The sequence below is a fragment of the Pteropus medius genome, unplaced genomic scaffold (assembly GCF_902729225.1).
Source record: "Pteropus medius unplaced genomic scaffold, Ma_sr-lr_union100, whole genome shotgun sequence".
Classification (NCBI taxonomy): domain Eukaryota; kingdom Metazoa; phylum Chordata; class Mammalia; order Chiroptera; family Pteropodidae; genus Pteropus; species Pteropus medius.
In genome coordinates, this window is record NW_024356336.1 from 5,139,623 (window position 1) to 5,157,852 (window position 18,230).

Genomic DNA, 18,230 nt, shown 5'->3' on the forward strand with positions numbered 1-18,230 from the left:
TTTCGTTGTCGTGGTACATGATGAGTCGCATATCGTAAAATGAATGTCACATCAAACACAATAAATTACTAGGGTGTTCTATGCAGCCTGGAATTCCAGATTATTTTGGCTGTCCATAAAACTGTGCTGTTCCAGACAAAACACAGGGCCTAGATAGTGGGAGAAAGGGGGTACAGGAAGAGAGATGGTCTGTGGATGGGTTTTTAAATATTAAAAGAAATATCTTCCAGAATATAGATGTGCTCATGTTGCGCACATTCTTAGAGTGGAGCAGGCACATGCACTACAGCAAGAGTCCTTCATACCACAACTTATAGGCCAGTGCATGCAGGGAGAAGGAAAGAAGTAAAGCTAACAATGTTAGTGTAACTCCCCCAGGTTGTCAAATTCCTAGTGATACATCTTAAAGAAGTGTTTGAAGTGCTTCTATCTGTCAGTTTCAACTAAGCTAATTTTTAAAAATTGTTCTTTGTACTGTGGCTTTCGCATGAACCTCTGTGAATTTAATGCATGCAATATGTGGGGGGAAATCCTATCAGCCTCAGTTCCCATCCCCCTAAAGTCTGAGAAACAGATTTTCAAAGCACATTGTTGCACCTGCAAGGATTTTGTCATTTTACAAAATGGACCTGAGACCATGTTCAGCATGTCTTGCAGGAAGGAATTTCAGAAAGAGGTGAGGGAAAATGCCAACTTGGCTGTTCCCGCCTGCTGTTGACTGTTTTGTTGCACCTCTATCTCAAACAGCGTGGGGAGGACTGTTCCTCATTACCAGGGAATGTGAGTCATTCCCAGACTTGTATGATTGGGATTCCAAAGCGTTGCTGTATCCGATGGTCTTATTAAATCCAAGTGTCAGTGCAGCCTTTCAGACTGTAGGGGAGAGCTCAGTTACAGCTGGTGACCTGGTTCTAGTTACCACACAGAGACACTGGTGAGAGCAGTGACCTCCTCTAAGCACCCAGAATTCCTCGTGGATGGCTGTTACCAACTGTTCCAAGATTTGGGTTTCCTGGTTCACTTCATGGGTTTCAATACATTTTAACTCCCTGTTTACATCCTAGTTTGGATCTGTATACTTTAAGGGAAAATGTTCTAGTGTCTGTAGACAAGCTAGTGCCAAGATTAGCCTAGCATTTAGAGAGTACCCCGTTTCAGATTTACTCAGCCCTTAACAATGTTAATTTTGCTGTGTCCAGGATCTAGCAAGACACTATCCATTTCTAGCTTCGTCCAAACAAAACAAATAAAACATCAACCAGAGAGGGAGGAGACTATAGATGTTGCCAGAAAATTAGTTTGCTCTGTCTTTTCTTTTTCCTAGAATGTTTCACAGCCAATGGTGCAGATTATAGGGGAACGCAGAACTGGACGGCACTGCAAGGCGGGAAGCCATGTCTGTTCTGGAACGAGACTTTCCAGCATCCATACAACACTCTGAAGTACCCCAACGGGGAGGGGGGCCTGGGCGAGCATAACTATTGCAGGTAAGATGAGTCCACGCTGTACTTAAAAAATCTCTGGTCTCTTCTTCCAACCCTTTCCAACCTTGCTTACAACTAAGGAAAGCATCTTTGTCTCCCTTTGACCAACTCAGAAGGACTTTCTTGTTACTATTTTAAAAATCGTTCTCTCGCACCTGTGTGTGTAGGTATGCATGTGCGTGCACACACACACATACACACAACCTATTATTTTTAACTCGAGTTGCTTTGATACTGGTTTTCAGAGCTCTGCTTTCCTGTCTGATCACTTACATGTCTTTTTGGGAGGATTTTCTTAGTTGGCTCTTCCATCAGTGGACAATACACAGATAGCAAAACTTCTTAAGCTACTGTGAATGTAGTGGGCAAGCAGAGCACCATCTGTGGCCCAAACCTCCCCCTGCTTCTGAACAAAAAAAGCTGCCCCCTGTATTATCCCACTTTCTGCCAGCACAGGATAACCTTGCTCTGGGAGCAGCTGAAGCCATCAGATTTGTGCTGTTTTCTTCCTTTCAATAGACTGAAGTGTTTCTTTGCTCTTTACCTCTCCTGTCTGGCTCTAGCAGGAACTCTTAACCTGAGATCCATGGTGTTTCAACTGTGTCCCTGCGATTTTTTTCTAGGGAGATGATCCATGCCTTTGATCAGATTCTCAGTTATTAGTGATCCAAAACAAGTTAAGACTCGCTGGTCCATAAGGACCAGAGCAAAAATTCTAAGCATTTTTGGTTATAGCTTTGTTTTAGCTATTTATACCCGAGACCCTGGTATGTGACTCATAGTTCAGCAATGTGTTGAATTTAATTATTATTAGGACAGGTACAAAGCCATTGGGACAGGGAATAATAATCTCTGAGCTTCACTTTGAGCTACACATGGTGTCCCTGGTTCCACCAGAATGTTGGATTCTCAACCATGGCATTGTTGACCCAGCTGAGCCAACATATTTATACCTGCATTGCATAGGACACACTGTTTACCTTCTGCTCCCCCTACATACCTTTGCTAATACTCTAGGACTTTTGTAGTTGTCTTGAAGTCACCAGGCCTGTAGTTCATGTTATCTTTATCTCTGCATCTTCAGCTCTTTCCTTCCTCTCTGCCCTGATTTGTACTGGCCATTCCCCCATATTTGTATGGCATTATTTTTTAGTTATACATGTTCTTCAAATTTTTTTGCATAATTTAAAATTTAACCTCACTCCATTTTTTGTTTATTTCCTTTCCCTAATTTTTCTTTTCATAGTAATAGTTGGGCTGGGAGGAGTGTTTAGGAAGAGAAACCAGTGTTTGTTTTTCGTTTTTACATAGTTACAGTCTTGTTCTAAAGTGTCTCTTATTAGTGGGCTACTGGTTTATTCTGTTATTCTGTTGCTTTCTATCAAGCAAATATTCTCAGAAAAGCTCTTAAAAGTAAATTTGAAATTTCCAGCGAGGTTAAATATATATGAAAAAAATTTGTTTCTTATAGATTAGCACCCAGTTCTCCCATAGACTCCCAGAAATATACTAGTAAATATCCATTAAAACAGCAGTGAGAGCCAGGGACAACCTTCTTTCCTCCTTAGCCTTGGCCAGCTATAGCCCCTTCCTGCTTTGATTTGATGAAATGTACCAGACCTGAACTACCGGTTTATACTTCAGAAAAGAAAGGCTGAAATTGTTGATTGTTATCAAAGAGTCCGGCCTTTTGTTTTTAGCACTGCAGTGAAATCAAAGATGAATTTGCTTGTTCTCTATTAAGCCATTCTGATGCTTTTCAGACCACTTTGACATTGGTAATAAACAATAGTTTTCTAAGGTCTTTACCAAATACTACATCAAAGCTGAACACTGAATAAAGGGAGGAAAATGACAGTGAAATACTGTTTAAAGAAGGGCTTTGTACAAGTTCTCCTACTTTGATTTCTCAGCTGATATCATCTGACACCATGTTTGTCTTGTGTGATGTTTCCAGATCTATCACAGTTGAGATGTCTGAGAGATGGCCAGTGATGGGAACACACATCTCTGGGCTCGACATATCTGGATTAGGGGAGAAGGCAGAGAGACAGGGAAGAGCAGAATTGGGGCTGGCACCTGCCTTTGGACACACAAAATAAAAGGACCCTTTGTGCTTTAGGGCGGCTTATCTTCTGGGCCACACAATAGGCTTATCCCTCTCAGGCCTCATAGGAGTTGATCCAGAGCTCAGGCTGCTGGGTCTTTATGCCCATTTCCGGTCTAACTGGAGTGTCAGGTTTACAGTGTTCTGAGTCTAAATAAAGGGAGCTTGGAGAGCAGTGAAGAGAGGCGAGGCCTTTCTGTGTGTCCAGTAACCCCTGCTATTTTTTGGTCTGTTTCAGCGGTGTTGCCATTATTGTCATGGCATCTCTGAGTTGAAAAGACCTTAAAGGGCATTTATTCCAAGCCATTCATTTCGAAATGTGAAATAAATCTTTAAAAAATATTGCTATATCAGAAGATGGTACCAAGATTACAGGATTGATCTAAACTCTTTGGCATAGCTTTCTTCAGAGTTCTCTGAGAAGTTAGTATTTTGAGGTAGGACTAGGACCCATTTCTATCAAACATAAGTTGGCCAGCCTGATGCTGGTGAAAGCGTATTAGTGGAATCTGTGTTATATGAATTTTGTTGTATTGTTTTAAAATTACACAATTGTTCTTTGTAGAAGAAATAAGAAAATAAAGAGAATCAGAAAAGAAAAAAAGGTTAAAATTATCAGTAGTTCCATCATTCAGCAGTGGTACTTTCAAGAGTTTGGTGTGTATCCTTCTAAGGATACATCTTTTCAAATAATAGGATTGTGTCATCCATCATGTTTTAGAACTACCTTTTAAAAAACCTAACAAGGCATCATGAATATCCTTCCATATTAATAAATGTCTCTCTACACCACATCTTTGCTAGCTACCTAGCATTCCCTTATATGGCTATAACATTTATTTAACCAATCCTTAATTGTAGTTTTCTAACGTTTTTGTATTATGAAAATACTAAAGTCTTTGTGGTGAAAGTCTTTGTAAGTAAAGATTTCCTTAGAATAAAGTACTAAAGAAGAAATTGCCAAGTCAAAGGGGTTTACATATTTTTAGGGCTTTAACTCTCATTACCAAATTGCCATCCTGACCATTTGCGTCATTCACATTCTTACCCACATTATCGAGGGCACCTGTGCTCTCAGCTGTGGGAATGGCCATATTCACACTTAAAGTGCCAATGCTGTTTGTCATGATTTCCTGGTTACACTGTAGTGAATTTGGGTAAACATAAATCACCTTTGCTCACTGCTTCCCCACCCCCAAACTCTGAAGTATATGTCAGAGTGAACAGGAATTATCAATGTTTTCTTCTTCATAAGAGGTGGCATTGAGATACATACAACTTATTAGAGATAACAAAAGCTGAAATGTTCCTTTTTGGTAAAACTGAAAAACAATGAGCAGGTGACTTAAAACAATAGAAACGTTATTAGTGTGCCCTTTTCCTCAACAGAAACCCGGATGGAGATGTAAGCCCCTGGTGTTACGTGGCAGAGCACGAAGACGGTGTCTACTGGAAGTACTGCGAGATACCTGCTTGCCAGAGTAAGACTTGAATGTACCATCTGCAGATTTCAGGGCACTGAACACTAAGAGTACAGAGTGGAAGGGCACTGCCAGAGGGCAGGTGGTTCAGGCAGGTGGATTTCATGAAGCAGGTAAAAGGAGAAGCCATCATGGGTTGAGGCTTTTCAGAAATGGTAATGCCCGATTCCCTCAGGACCCCACTTCCTTGATGGATAAGCCCAACCAGAATGTCTACTCCTACTTAATGTCCTCATTCTGATTCTTTCATGGGTAGAGATGGCAACAGCTCAGTAAGAAGTCAGGAAAAAAAAATGTGCCTTGTGCTTTGGGGAATTAATTGTTTTAGAATGAGTGAAGAACCCCTTTATACAGTAAAACTAAGTTGTAACACCACTTATTATTTGTATTTGACATGCTATGTCCCCTGAAAAATGGTATTTAGTAAATAATTAGATACTCCCAAAGCCACTGTGATAGTCCTTTTCCTCACATTAGCATAAAGATGTTCTGTTGTATTTTATGAAAACTTATAACTTGTCCCTTTCTCCTACCAAAAAAAAGTTTCTTCAGCCTTTTATTACAAGGTCTGTTTCCTAACAGTTTCACTCATTCAGTCCTATATTTAGTGTTTATTATATGCAGGGTACAAAGGCAGAAAGATACTCTGACCCTCAGGGAATATATGATGTGGCAGGAGATCTTAGGAAGATACTTTAAAACAAGGTAGAAAACATAGGGGGAAGATTTAAAATACAGAACTAAACATGGTACTGTAAGGAGTTTACTAATGTAGTGTTTGTAATATGTTTTTAAATATACCAAAGGAGCAGGGTTTCTCGGTTCCTAGAGCTGAAGAAAAGGATAGATCATTCATAATAATTCTATCAGGGTTATTTTTTCTTATTATTTAAACCTGCTCCATGCCCTGCCACCTTTCTCACTCCTCAGGTCAGGAGGCCCCATATGTAGAGTGATATGGAGGTCCATGTGGGACCTGACACACCCACTGCAGCAGTCTAAATTCTGATGCCCCAAGGGGAAACAGCAGCCCCTAAACTGGTGCTGCAGGCGCAGTGCTAACCTTTCATAAGTTAAATTTCCAAACATCACCCCTACCCGGCTGTTAGGCCTTAGGTTCACTATCCTTCCAACCTGAGCGTGTCATGATTCAGGCTCAGAGTTGAGAAAACAGTAAAGACCAGAAGAAAAGGCTTTTGCTCAGTCTGCTTAATCAAATTTTTAAATGAAAAACATCTCATTTGGCTCTAGTTATGTAAAGTAGAAAGGGGCAGGGGGAGAGGAAAGCAGATTTTCCTCGGTCCATTTGTTCTACACAAAGATAGTCTTTTAGTATCAGCCTATGTCATTCTCTCAGGAATGGCAAAGAAGGGTTTTCAATCTGGGAGCTTTTATTTGGAAAGATAATCCTCAAACTTGCATTTAAAAAAATATAATTTGGGCCAATGGGAGCTGACTCATGTGGCCACTGAAACTAAGTTCCAGAAGAGAGAATTATAGCAAAATGGTACAAACCACTAGTACCCTTCTAATTCATACTATTTATTGGATGTGCCTCACTATTCCAAAAAAGGAAATATCATTTCCTTTTCTTATGGCCCTTTTGTGACCCTCTCAAAGCTTCTAAAGCTGCCCTTGAAATGGTCTTGGTAGGGAGACTTACAGAAGTTGGAAATGAGAACTGGGGGGGTACCAACTTTGGGGGGCTGGGAGAGTGTCTGGCTTTGGTATTTTGGAAAACTCTTCCATTCACCCTGTGGGCAGCAGGGCTCCCCATCAAGCTGAGCTTCAAACCTTGAGTCTGGCAGAACATCGTGCATCTAGTGGGTCTGATTAACATAGTTGAGAAAAACTGTGATATTTGCAGCAAGAGACCCTGGTAATTAATTGCCTCACGTGGACTCATCTGAGATGCAGCCTGACTATTTTAGGCCAGTTTTGCCCTATTTCTGGATGTGAAGTCATAATTTTCATGGATAATACTAACCCTCTGTGTGAAGCCTGCTATTCATGATTAGCATCGAACTTGTCATAAAGAAAAAGGCCAGTGACATGATCAGATTCCTGGAAAGTTCATATCTGAATATAACAGACCCAGCAGGAGCTGGGGGAATGAATGTTTAGGGACAAAGCAGAATGTGGTTGAATGGTGGGCCATTGTGTAGAGACCGGAATCTCTGTCCCTCAGCGTGTTATACAACTGAAACAAGCAGGGGGACAGAAAAAAAGTATGACTCAAAAAAGGGGCCAAGAAAAATTTGAACTGTGCTCTTGACCTGTGGAGCATGGATCAGAACTTACTGTTGAAAGAACAACTCCAAGGTAATTGGATTTGCTCTTTAAACCACTTCTGCTAGTATGTTTCTCAGGAACCCCAAGTTCTTAGTGAAGGGAAAAGAAATGCAAATTTTTAAAAGCAAATTCCAGCATCATCAAGTTTACCATCCCTCTAGATCCTACCTTCTAAATCTCTAAGTCCAGCTGGTTTGGCTATTGAGGGGGAAATCATTTGGCTTAAAATTCGTCCTTTGTATATCTCTCTTTTGTTAAATAATTATCCTCACCATTCTGTTTCCTGTTTATTTCATTGCTTTTGAGGAACGTGCTTGTATGGACCTCAACACAGATTTTGCTTTACTCTATTTTACCTATAGGTTCTTTATAAAAGTTTTGTATGGTTTTAAAAAGTCAATAATCTAGTTGTGAGTTGTGGGAGGAATCTGCAAATGGTATTGAAAGCTAATATAATTTTCTTCACACAGCTGATTTGGGCCTGAGGCCACAGGCATAAGAAACATGAGAGTTATTTTTGTTTGCTGTAAAACATTCAGCCGATTTCTACAAACCCAGCTATAAAAATTCATCTTTGAAATAGAGAAATTTGAATACAAACTATTACATAATATTAAGGAATCATTAAGTGGACATTTGTTGATGTGGGGTGACGGGCTCATTATTCTTTCCTACTTTTGTGAATATTTGAAAGTTTCCATTGTAAAATATAAATCTTATAATGTTTAAAAATTTTATAGCATTTTAAATATTAAAAAAATAAATACATAAATACAACATTCAAAATATCTGGATTCAAATGTGTAACATGATTAACTTAATTTGTAATACTTTACATGTAGCTCACAAGTATCTGCATTAGTTATTAAAATCAGTGATTACAGTTTTGGTTATTAAACTTATTAAGACTATTAGTTATTCTTCAAAGTTATTAAAACTTATTTAAATTATTAAAGTTAATGTTAGTTATTAAAGATAATTATTTAAAGTTAATTATTAAAGTTTAAAATCACAAGAACTTTAGAAGTTATTAGCTGTGACAAATGACATTTTTAACCTCTGACCATATGCCAGACCTTGTACAACATAAGGGACACAAGGATGGCATGGTCTACAGCCTGTGGGGAGCCTCTAGTCTAGGACCGAAGACAGACTCGTAAACAGATAAGCATATGCAAGACACTCTATAATAAGTGAAATAAGCAAAATGTTGAGAGCGCCAAGGAGGTGCATCTGCCCTAGCACGGTGGGAGGCAAGAGCTACTGTTTGTCAAAGAGTGTCGAAGAGGGCTTCTGGAAGCAATAGGGTCTTAGGGCAGGACTTCTTGAATTTTAAGTTTCCTTATAAAAATGTAGTGGCAGTACAGTTACCAGGTGTCTTATTAAAATGAAGATTCTGATTCAGTAGGTCTGGGACAGACTTGAGATTCTGCGTTTCTAATAAGCCCTTGGGATGCTGGAGCTGCAGGACCACACTTTTTATTATCCAGGTTCTAGATGTTAGAATTGCATGGAACAGGGAAGACACTAGAAACAGAGCGTGCACACACACACACACACACACACACACACACACACCCCAATTCCCAAGCAAAGTCACCGTTGCTGAGACAGAAATTTTAAGAAGGAAGGCAGGAGATTAGGTCTGAGAAGAATTAGATGAGGCCAAATAATGGAAGATCTTGTGGTGTGGGTACAGAGCTTAGACTTGATCTGGGAAAATGGTGATGAGGCTGAAGAGAGTGTGGAGTGTCAGAAGGAGACCTTTCTCCATAGCTTCTTAAACCTCTGTATTAGGGATTTAGGGCAGGTTTCTCCCTCTTAATTCATGAGAAGTTTTAGTGATTATGTCATTCACATAGACCAGCCCTAAGAGGATGCCAGTGATAGCAACTCTGCAATATGGGACCTTTGGTCAGTCTCAGCCAGTGACCTCACTGGCTCAAGTACCTTTTAATTAAATGGCACCCTAACCTTGTTAAAACAGGTTTTTCGTTCCTTACAAAAAACACAGGTCAAAAAACAGGATTTGAAACTTACAATTTTGATCTCTAATAAGAGTTTTTAAAGCTATGTTCAGAGTCTGAGTAAAAAGCCAATGGCACTTTGGCAGGGTGGTCAAGGCAGTCTCAATTACAGAAAATGTTTTGTTTCTGTCAGCACTTTCTGCATTTTAATGTCAGCACTGAGTTTTATATGTTTTAGCTTTTATTTGAGCTATCGAGTATCTACAATATACAAAGCACTTACATTCACATTATCTTATTTAACTTTCTCAACAATCCTATGAGGCAGGTTAGGTATGTCCACTTCTAACTTCCTCCCCTATCCCAGCCATTGTTCAGATGAGAAAATGAGGCTAGGCTAGTTAAGTGATTTGATGAGGATTACTCTCTGAGCCAAATAGGATTCGAATCTAGCTAGGACTCCTAATGGCAAGACCAATGCCCTTTCCTTCTAGTACTTGAGAATAGCCCCATATCCTTTATTTCTGTGAAAACGGGCCCTGGGATGGATCCAGGCTACTGTTGAGGTCATTCTTGAGAATTTTCTTTGTGGATTGTTTGGGCATTAGAGTTTGGAATTCTGATGGTATGCCGAATTATTAAGATTGCCTTTTTGCCATTGTGGAAACAAAAAGGATTAACTCAGTGGCGACAGAGGGTCTGCAGTTCAAGCTGTTAGCTCTAAGTCATTTTCTTTTCTTCTTTGGGTTTAGGAAATCCCAAGCCCCAAGAGTAAAGCAGGCTGCAGTGGTATCCAGGAAGCATTTGTTGCACAGCAGAGCTGCTCAGTAGAATGTTGGGCCGTCTCCGTGGGTGTTCCCAGCCCAGCTGTTCTCAGCTGGGAAGGGGCTCCCCAGAGTTGGACCCTTTGCAAGAAATACTACATCAAGCAGCTTGTCCGGTCTCAGGGTCTCTCCCAACACCATCTCTTCATTGTATGGGCTGAAGTTCACCTTGAAAAAGACTCATTTCTGTGCATCATTAACACTTTATAGCTAAAACACAACCTCAAATTTTATCTGATAGCCAAACCAAGATTGAAATGAACATTAATCATACAACTTATGCATTTTTCATCTTTTCTGTCTTCCCATTACAATTACTTAATGTTTTTGTTTAATTCAACCCTTTAGACTGCCCAAATTAACATTGTCAGAATCCTGTTTTCTATTGTTTATTCTTGCTTTATGTGAGTAGTTTTGTTTTGTTTTGTTTTGTTTTGTTTTGTTTTGTTTTGTTTTTCAACTAGACTAAGCTGTTCAAAGGTAGAAGCAGAGATAGCTCTGGAATTTCTATGAAGGAGAGGCTTAAGGTAGAAAGGGGGACTCAAGGATTTCTTTTCAAGCTGTCTTTATATAGCAGGCACACTCATTTTACTTGGATTGTATGTTATTTATGGGGAGGTGCTGATGAAATTTCTGGGGCTTTTCCCTGTCAAGCCATATATCTTAACAGTCTTCCACAACACCTAGCATGGTGGAGGCCATAACAGGTGCTCATAAATATTCTTGATGACACGAAATCACATGTCTTCCAATTAGAGAGAAAACACAAGCTACTTGAAAGAATGTCAACTTGAGAGTCATACTGACTTAGATTTGAATCATTAATCGTTTAATAGTTTATTCCAAAATGACTCTCCCCTGGGCCTTGGTTTCTTCATCTGTGCCTTCTAGGGTTATTTTGAAGATTAAATGAGTAAAATACACACAACCCACAGTCCAGGACCTAGCACGTGGTAGGCATGAAAGTACCAGCAAGTATTATGATGGCCTGTGCTTTCCCCCAAGGAACAGACTACCATTGGTACGTTTCTGTCATCTAATTCCTAAATAGGTCATTCCTAACCTGCGTGTTATTTCTGTCCATTCCTTTGTTATCTGACTGGCCATGGGACTCCGTAGCGTGCCTCAGCATCTATGGTAGCGTTCCCCTGGAGCCTGATTTGGCATTGCACTCAGGGAACACCAGCAGCCCTGCATTTGTTCTTGTGATGCAGTTTTATGGTTTCAGATCTGGCGTACACTCGATAATTCTTTATTTTTGGCAGTGTATATTATTTAATTTTCCATGAAGAAAAAATGGACTTTCTGAACCAAATGGACATTTTCCTCAGTGACAGATATATACTATATTTTCAAAATATTCTAAAGCACAGTTGTGTAAAACATACTAATAACTTAAAAAGGGAAAATTATTTAGATCAATAAAGATGATTTTACTAAAAATCTTTATACCAGTACTTGCCTGTAGGGAATATACATAAACATAAGAAACAGTCCCTACCTTCAATCTTATGATGTAATTAGGAACCTGAGTTATAAACATAGGAGGAAGTTGGAGGCCAGCCCACCAATTATGTAAATAAGATTGAATTATGAGATCGAGTGCTGTTTTTGAAGATGAGAGGGCTCAGGATGGGTTACGGAAATTGGAGGCATCATCACGGAGGAAGGCTGAGGGGGGCTGGATGGGTCAGGACACACCCTTCAGGGAACAGCTTGAGAGAGACTTAGAGGAAGGGCACAGGATTGTTGTGCATGTGGGTTGGGAACCACGCTGCCTAAGTAGAGGAAAGACAGAGAGGAACAAGGTCAGACCTTGAAAGCCAGAGTTGCTTAGATGGGAACTGACATCCTGAAAGCCCTAGTTGAGGAAGATGAGCCCAGTGTCCATTTATAGGATGGACTGGAGGAAGGAAGTTTGGGGAGGAGTGAGTGGGTGCAGATTTCTAAATCCAGGGGATAAAGGCCTGGGTTATGGCAGCAGTGAGATAAATCAGGAAGGGTTAAATTCAAGATGCCTTTAGGAGGAAGACCAAACTTGATGACAAGTGGAATATATAAGGGATGAAACAGCAGGAAGAGTCAAGGACAACTCTGTGGTTCCTTTCCTAGGGTATTTGTGGTATCCCTGAAAAAAAGTTTAAGTCAACAAAATGAGTTCTTCTTCCCAGAGACACAGCCATATCGTTCCTCTTGAACTTAGACTGACCTTTTGTCGAGTAAGGTGTTTCAGTTGTCTCTTACTGCATAACAAGCTACCCCAAACCCTAGTGGCTTAAAACAACAACAGATTATCATTTCTCTTGATTCTGTGGATTGTCTGAGTTTCAGCTGGGAGGTTCTTCTGCTACTTTCCTGTGGGCTCAATCAGGTAGCTGCATTCACGAGGGTGGGGTGGAGTGCCCTGCTGGGGCTAGGACATCCCAGATGGCCTCAAGCCTCTACCTAGATGACTGTTTATTTTTCAGCAGCATATTCAGACCTCTTCTATGATGGCTGGCTTCCGAGAGAGGAAACAGAAGCTGCCGGTCCTCTTAAGGCATGAACTCAAAAGTCCACCACATTCTGTTGATCAAAGCAAGTCGAAAGGCCAGCTCAGATTCAAAAGGAGATGAAATTGATTCCGACTCTTAGAGTAGGGAGCAACACACATGTATGGAGGGAGGGAAGAAACTATTACAGTCTCCTTTGGAGGCTATCTACCACATTAAATAACCAAAAATTAAGTTTCAGAGAAGTAACTTCCACCAGAGGAGAACGACTGCTGTGATACATCAGAGCCGTAATGGGGTCAGGATCTTGAGGAACTCTTACTTACCTAAAGGTTAAATTTCACAGGGGAAGAAAAGGCTGTTTACTTATTTGAGTGAGTTGTTACAGATTCAGAGATACACATAGGGCTGCTTGAAGAATCAGAGTGACTGAAGAAGAGAGTTGGTGTTTAGAAATAAATTTATAGACATAAGATGGGGCCATATTGTGATAGGACTTGGACCAAGATGGCAGCTGTCAGATTTGGACTGGAAGTTTTAGATGGACAAGATGGGGTGCAATATGCTCATGGTCACAGGCTGAGATCGCGGATGAATGTACACTTAACCCATTGATGTTCCGGTAGAAGTATTCTAGATGATCGATCCTCTGATAGGACACGAGCATCATCATCTCAGGTGTACTCAGTCCTTGTTCCCATGGAAGGGAGAAATCAGCCACTGAGGCACCAGTGTGAAGTCCCTGGGGCAGAAGATAGTCTCTGCTTCACGAGGTTAAATGACATTGAAAATAAACAGAGTCACTGCATTGTTTCTGAAGAAACAGATTTTATTTATAAGAAAAGGTAAAAGATGTTCTGAAGAGCCAGGGAAGAGTTTTCTAAAATGCAAGATAAGAACTTTGCTTCTGGTCTCTTGAACAAATATCCCATATCTGGCCAGGGCACTGGAATAGAAAACACAGTAACAGTCAGGACTTCTTATGCAAATTACTATCTGAAGATTTGTATTCAAATTGAGCTTTTACCATAATAGCAAGCTTTCTTTCTTTGTCTGGAATTGTTTGATTACCTGGAATAGTACTCACTCACGCTAACTTGAGCGAGCAAAAGGCATGTATTGGAAGGACATCGGGAGTATATCACAGAATCCAAACCCTGGGTCCCAAGACCTTGAGAAGAAAGTTTTCACTCTTGCCAACTCTCTCTGGGGGCCACATGGTCTCCCACCTCTTTCTCTCATGGTGTTCAATCTTTCTCTTTTTATATCAATGGAATCAGCTTACTCATCAACTCACATGGCTCAAACATGACCAATTGCCTTAATCCCCACTTGACAGAACACTACAAGTCTAGTGCCTGCAATTCACTAACTGGAATCCCAATTCCAGCTTCCTGGAAGAGAGAATCTGGTGGCCCCAGTGGGACTCAGCTATGGCCAGAAGAGTGGGTCCTTTGGCCTGTCCCCAGTGAGCAGCAGTTATGGGAGTAGATCCTCTGAGAAGCTGCTATGGGTAATAGGTGGTCCTCAGAACAGGGCTGTCAGCTGTGGAGGCTTCTATGGGGATGTGTGCAGTACTTTCACAATGAGGCCACAGTTATATCCAAATGTAATGGGTGTTTAATAAGCCGACCTGGTTGCTTCCCAGCAGTTCCTTGTAAAAGAACAATAGTTCCTGGGTTAATCTGAATAGAGGGCCATCTCCCCTCAGTCTCCTCTAAAACGTGTATCTCTGCGAGGAACTCTGAACATCTGAAGAGAATGTTGATGATTAACTGTCATGAGTTGTAAAGCATCGACTATGATAAACAAGGGGTCCATTTGTATCTTAAGATGATTTTTAAAAAAAACTGAAAGTGATGGAACCTCTCTGGTAAAAAGAAAAATGCATGACCAAGCCACAGGGCTTTAAAGTGGTCTTGAAAGTAAAAAGGAATTTGAGAACAAATATCCTTTTTCAAATTGACTTTTCCTCCCTGCTTCTGGGAAGAGCTAAGGGTGGGACACAGTCTGGAAATCCACTCAGTTGACCAGTAATGCTTTTGAAGGCTATATGACGTGTCTTCTCCGGCGAGACTTCGAGCCACACTTTCCAGTGGGACTCAGAGAGCAGTGGCATCCCTCATGGAATGGCCACTGTCTCAGAGGCTGGCCTCGTGGTGCACAGAGCATTGAGGGACTAACGTGTTTGAGAATTCTGTCTTTAATTTCAGGGAGTCATTTTCGTATAGCTCCCCAGACTGGCCCTATCAAGAAAGGGAGCCAGGGATACCAAGAAAAAAACCATGGAGTGAGAATCTGCAACCCTAGAGCTCTGTTCTGCTCTCCAGTTCAATCATATATGCCCCATGCAAGGCCCTTAACCTTGCTAAACTGATTCCTTCTCTGTCACATAGGAATAACATCATCTGGCCTGCCTTTCAGAAAGGGCTATGAGTTTTATGCAAGATGTTTACGTGAAAGTGCATTGTATGCTAGCCAGATGTGAGAGATTAACATTTGAATATCTGGACTCAAACCCAGTTTTTTGAGGTGGGCTGCCTTTGATATTTGTCTTTTAATTCAATGCTGTTTTACTTTTCTACTGCTAAGCAAGTTGTTCCTGTTTGTGTGGTGAATGATGAAAGCCTTTATTCCATATAATGATAATAAACACTATTTATTCAGCACATACTATCTTGCCAGGTCTTGTGGTGTTTATTTTATTTACATTATCTCAATTCTCAGAAGAACCCTTTGAGGCTTATATTGTTCCTCATTCCAATGTTGATAAAGCTGAACTTAGAAAGGCTGTGGTAAAGGGGCCAGAATTCACCCTGGGGTCTGTCTGATTCCAAAGTCCATGGTTGTGACTGCTGCACAATGTTGGCTGCTTCTGGACAGATGAAGGTAGTACTGGTGCCCTTCAAAATAGTGCCAAGTACTAGAAAGTGAGCAGGCAGAAACAACTCCTGAGCTATATGTAATATGTATGGCAGCAGGTGGGGAGCATAAAGGCCCTCCTTCTTTTAGAAACTATTCTTATTTTTCACACAATTCTAATAGTCTCAATAGTTTTTCTTCTAAGTCTAAGAAGCAGCAAATTAAAAAGATAAGCAAAGACTGCGGGCACTGACAGCGGCAAGAAGTAAGTACTCTCAAAGACTTCTTTCAGTTCCCATGTTCTGAGGTTTCAGTAGCCTCTACAGTAACCAGAGAGACAGATTAAATGTTGAAGTCAGACACAAGAATATTAAAAAAGCACACTAGTCTGGGCCATTTGGTGACCTCAAGCCACCAAGAAAAAGTTAAAGTAGGTTAAACTAAATTTGTTTGTTGTTTTTTAAGAAAATAGCTAATGCATTTTCGAAAGGTTCCATCCAAAATAATAAATTTAAAACTTTTAAGTTTTCAAGTTAACCTTTATGGAAAACTTAGTTATCTATACTGGTGTTTCTTTATAGCCAAAAGACAGTAAGCAGTCAGGACTTAAAACCAATGGTTACTCACTTTAAGTGGACTTTGTTATGCAAATCAGCTCTGCTTTTCCTTTCTACTCTGCTCTCTTCATTCACTGCTGCCTGAAAACTACCTTTTCCCAATCATGTCATGATTTTAGCTGATGATGTTGAACGTGTTTGTTTTAGCACACAGTTTTAGAGCACCAACTGTGTGACTGAGACCATGCCAGAGCCTGGTAACACAATGGTGTGTGGAAGATAGAGTCCTACCCTTAACTTATTCATGGCTAATTGGAGAGAGAGACATATAAACAGGTGTTCAGAATCAAGTTTAGCATAATCTGCTACAGAACTACACAGCAGAGGCATCTCATCTTTTTTTGTGGGGTGGGGGGATGATGGGAGGGCCATGGGGCGTCCCAGGGAAAATGATGCTCAGGCTGCAATCTTAAGTAGGGATGAGTAAAACATAATAATAAAGAAAACATACACACACAAATAAAGAAGAAGAAGGAAAAAAAAAAAAGCAGGGAAGAGTATTCTAAGCAGAGGGAATAGCATGTACAAAAGTCTAGAGGCCAGAGAGCAATGGGTAGCTGGGAAACTTATAAATATACTATAATTTATTTTGACCTTTATCTAGAATGTGATCCCAGGGATAAAAAGGTCATCCTGATGGGAGAGGAGAAGGGGACCAGCACAGCTAGCGCAGAGCCTTGTGTAGCACGTAAGAGGGTTTGGACTTTACCCTGAGGGGCAAACAGGGATCTCTGAGGGTTTTAAGGAGGGCCTCTGCATACCTCTCCAGCTCCTGTCACTTTTCTCTCTCTGTGTCACTGGTCATGCTCACTTTCTTTTGTTCCTACAAAGGCTAAGGTCATTCATTCTTTCCTTATGCCTCTTCCCTTATCACTATTTCTGCCTAGAATGTACTGTAAAGATTATTCCAGTTGTAATGTTCTAACTAGATTAGAGTATTGTGAGCCTAGAAACTGGGAGATGGAATAGAAGGCTGATGCAGTGGTCTAAGGGAGTGGAGATGGCATTTTAAACTGGGGAAGTGGCAGTGTAGATAGAGAAACATGGACAGATACCTGCAATATTTTAGGAAGTAGATTGAGTGTCCAGCAAGTGACTGACTTGGGCAGCAAGGATGATACCTCAAGCCATTAACATGCAAATGGATGGAGCAGCAGCATAGTGTGATCTGATTTCCAGTGATAGACCTCATGGTGTGTTTTGGGACCTCATTGCCCCAGTGGAACGTGATCTCTGCCTGGATTTGCTCACCGAATTGTGAATAAAGCTTATCGACTGCAACTGCATTAATGTAACCCATAGCCTTGTTTATGCCTAATCTTAACATTTATAATTATGTGCCTTGGGCTTTCTATAAACTAATACCTAATAACATGTTTACTTGTGAGTATAATGGAATAAATGAGACAAATATCAGAATAAATGACCAAGATGATCAAATAGTTCTTATTAAGAACCATTAAACACGTGGCTTGGGTTTCCATATACAAGGTCCCTTTAACAAACTTGGCTTCTGTGATATGCCTCGACTAGAGATGCTTAACTCACTGCATTTGTTTAAACTCTAAAATTCAGCCATTCCCTAGCCAGGCCCCCACTGAACATGAAACTCCTACTGCCTAGAGTTTTTCTGTTTACATTTGCTACTATAGGGATTTGGTTTGTTTCCGAAAGATGCATTTTAACATTGTGTGGTGAGCCACATTTGTTATATTTGAACCATGTGTGACGTAAAGGAGAAGGGTAACCACTTGGCTTAGAGGGGAAGGGTGACTCTTTGGGTTAGCAGAGGTACTTCCTGCCAATTTAAAATGAGCTGTTTAGATGTAGATAGTGGCAGAAATTAAAAGTGTGTGTGTACACACACACATATACACATGTATATTTTTATATGTCAAAAGACTAATGTGGATATGAAGCTTATTGAACTGGACCATGCTGTTTTTCAGCCTTAAACATAAAGGGAAAATGCTTTCTAAGAGTCTGTATTGCTCACTTTAGAATTGAAGAATGTGTAACTTAACCAACCTAGAAGTACTTCTAGGAAGAGGCCTCATTCACATCTTATTATATCTTCAGTTATATAAACTGTGAGGAACCAAAC

The 18,230-nt window shown here is 40.5% G+C and overlaps 1 protein-coding gene across 2 annotated transcripts in view; it reads left to right on the forward strand.

The window, feature by feature from the left end:
* KREMEN1 (kringle containing transmembrane protein 1) overlaps positions 1-18,230 on the forward strand; it is a 63,609-nt gene that overhangs the window by 17,614 nt on the left and 27,765 nt on the right. For both annotated transcript variants that reach the window (XM_039861937.1, XM_039861936.1), the window contains exons 2-3: positions 1,325-1,487; positions 4,981-5,072. In XM_039861937.1, coding sequence (XP_039717871.1) covers positions 1,325-1,487; positions 4,981-5,072 — 255 coding nt within the window. The remainder of the gene's footprint in view (positions 1-1,324; positions 1,488-4,980; positions 5,073-18,230) is intronic.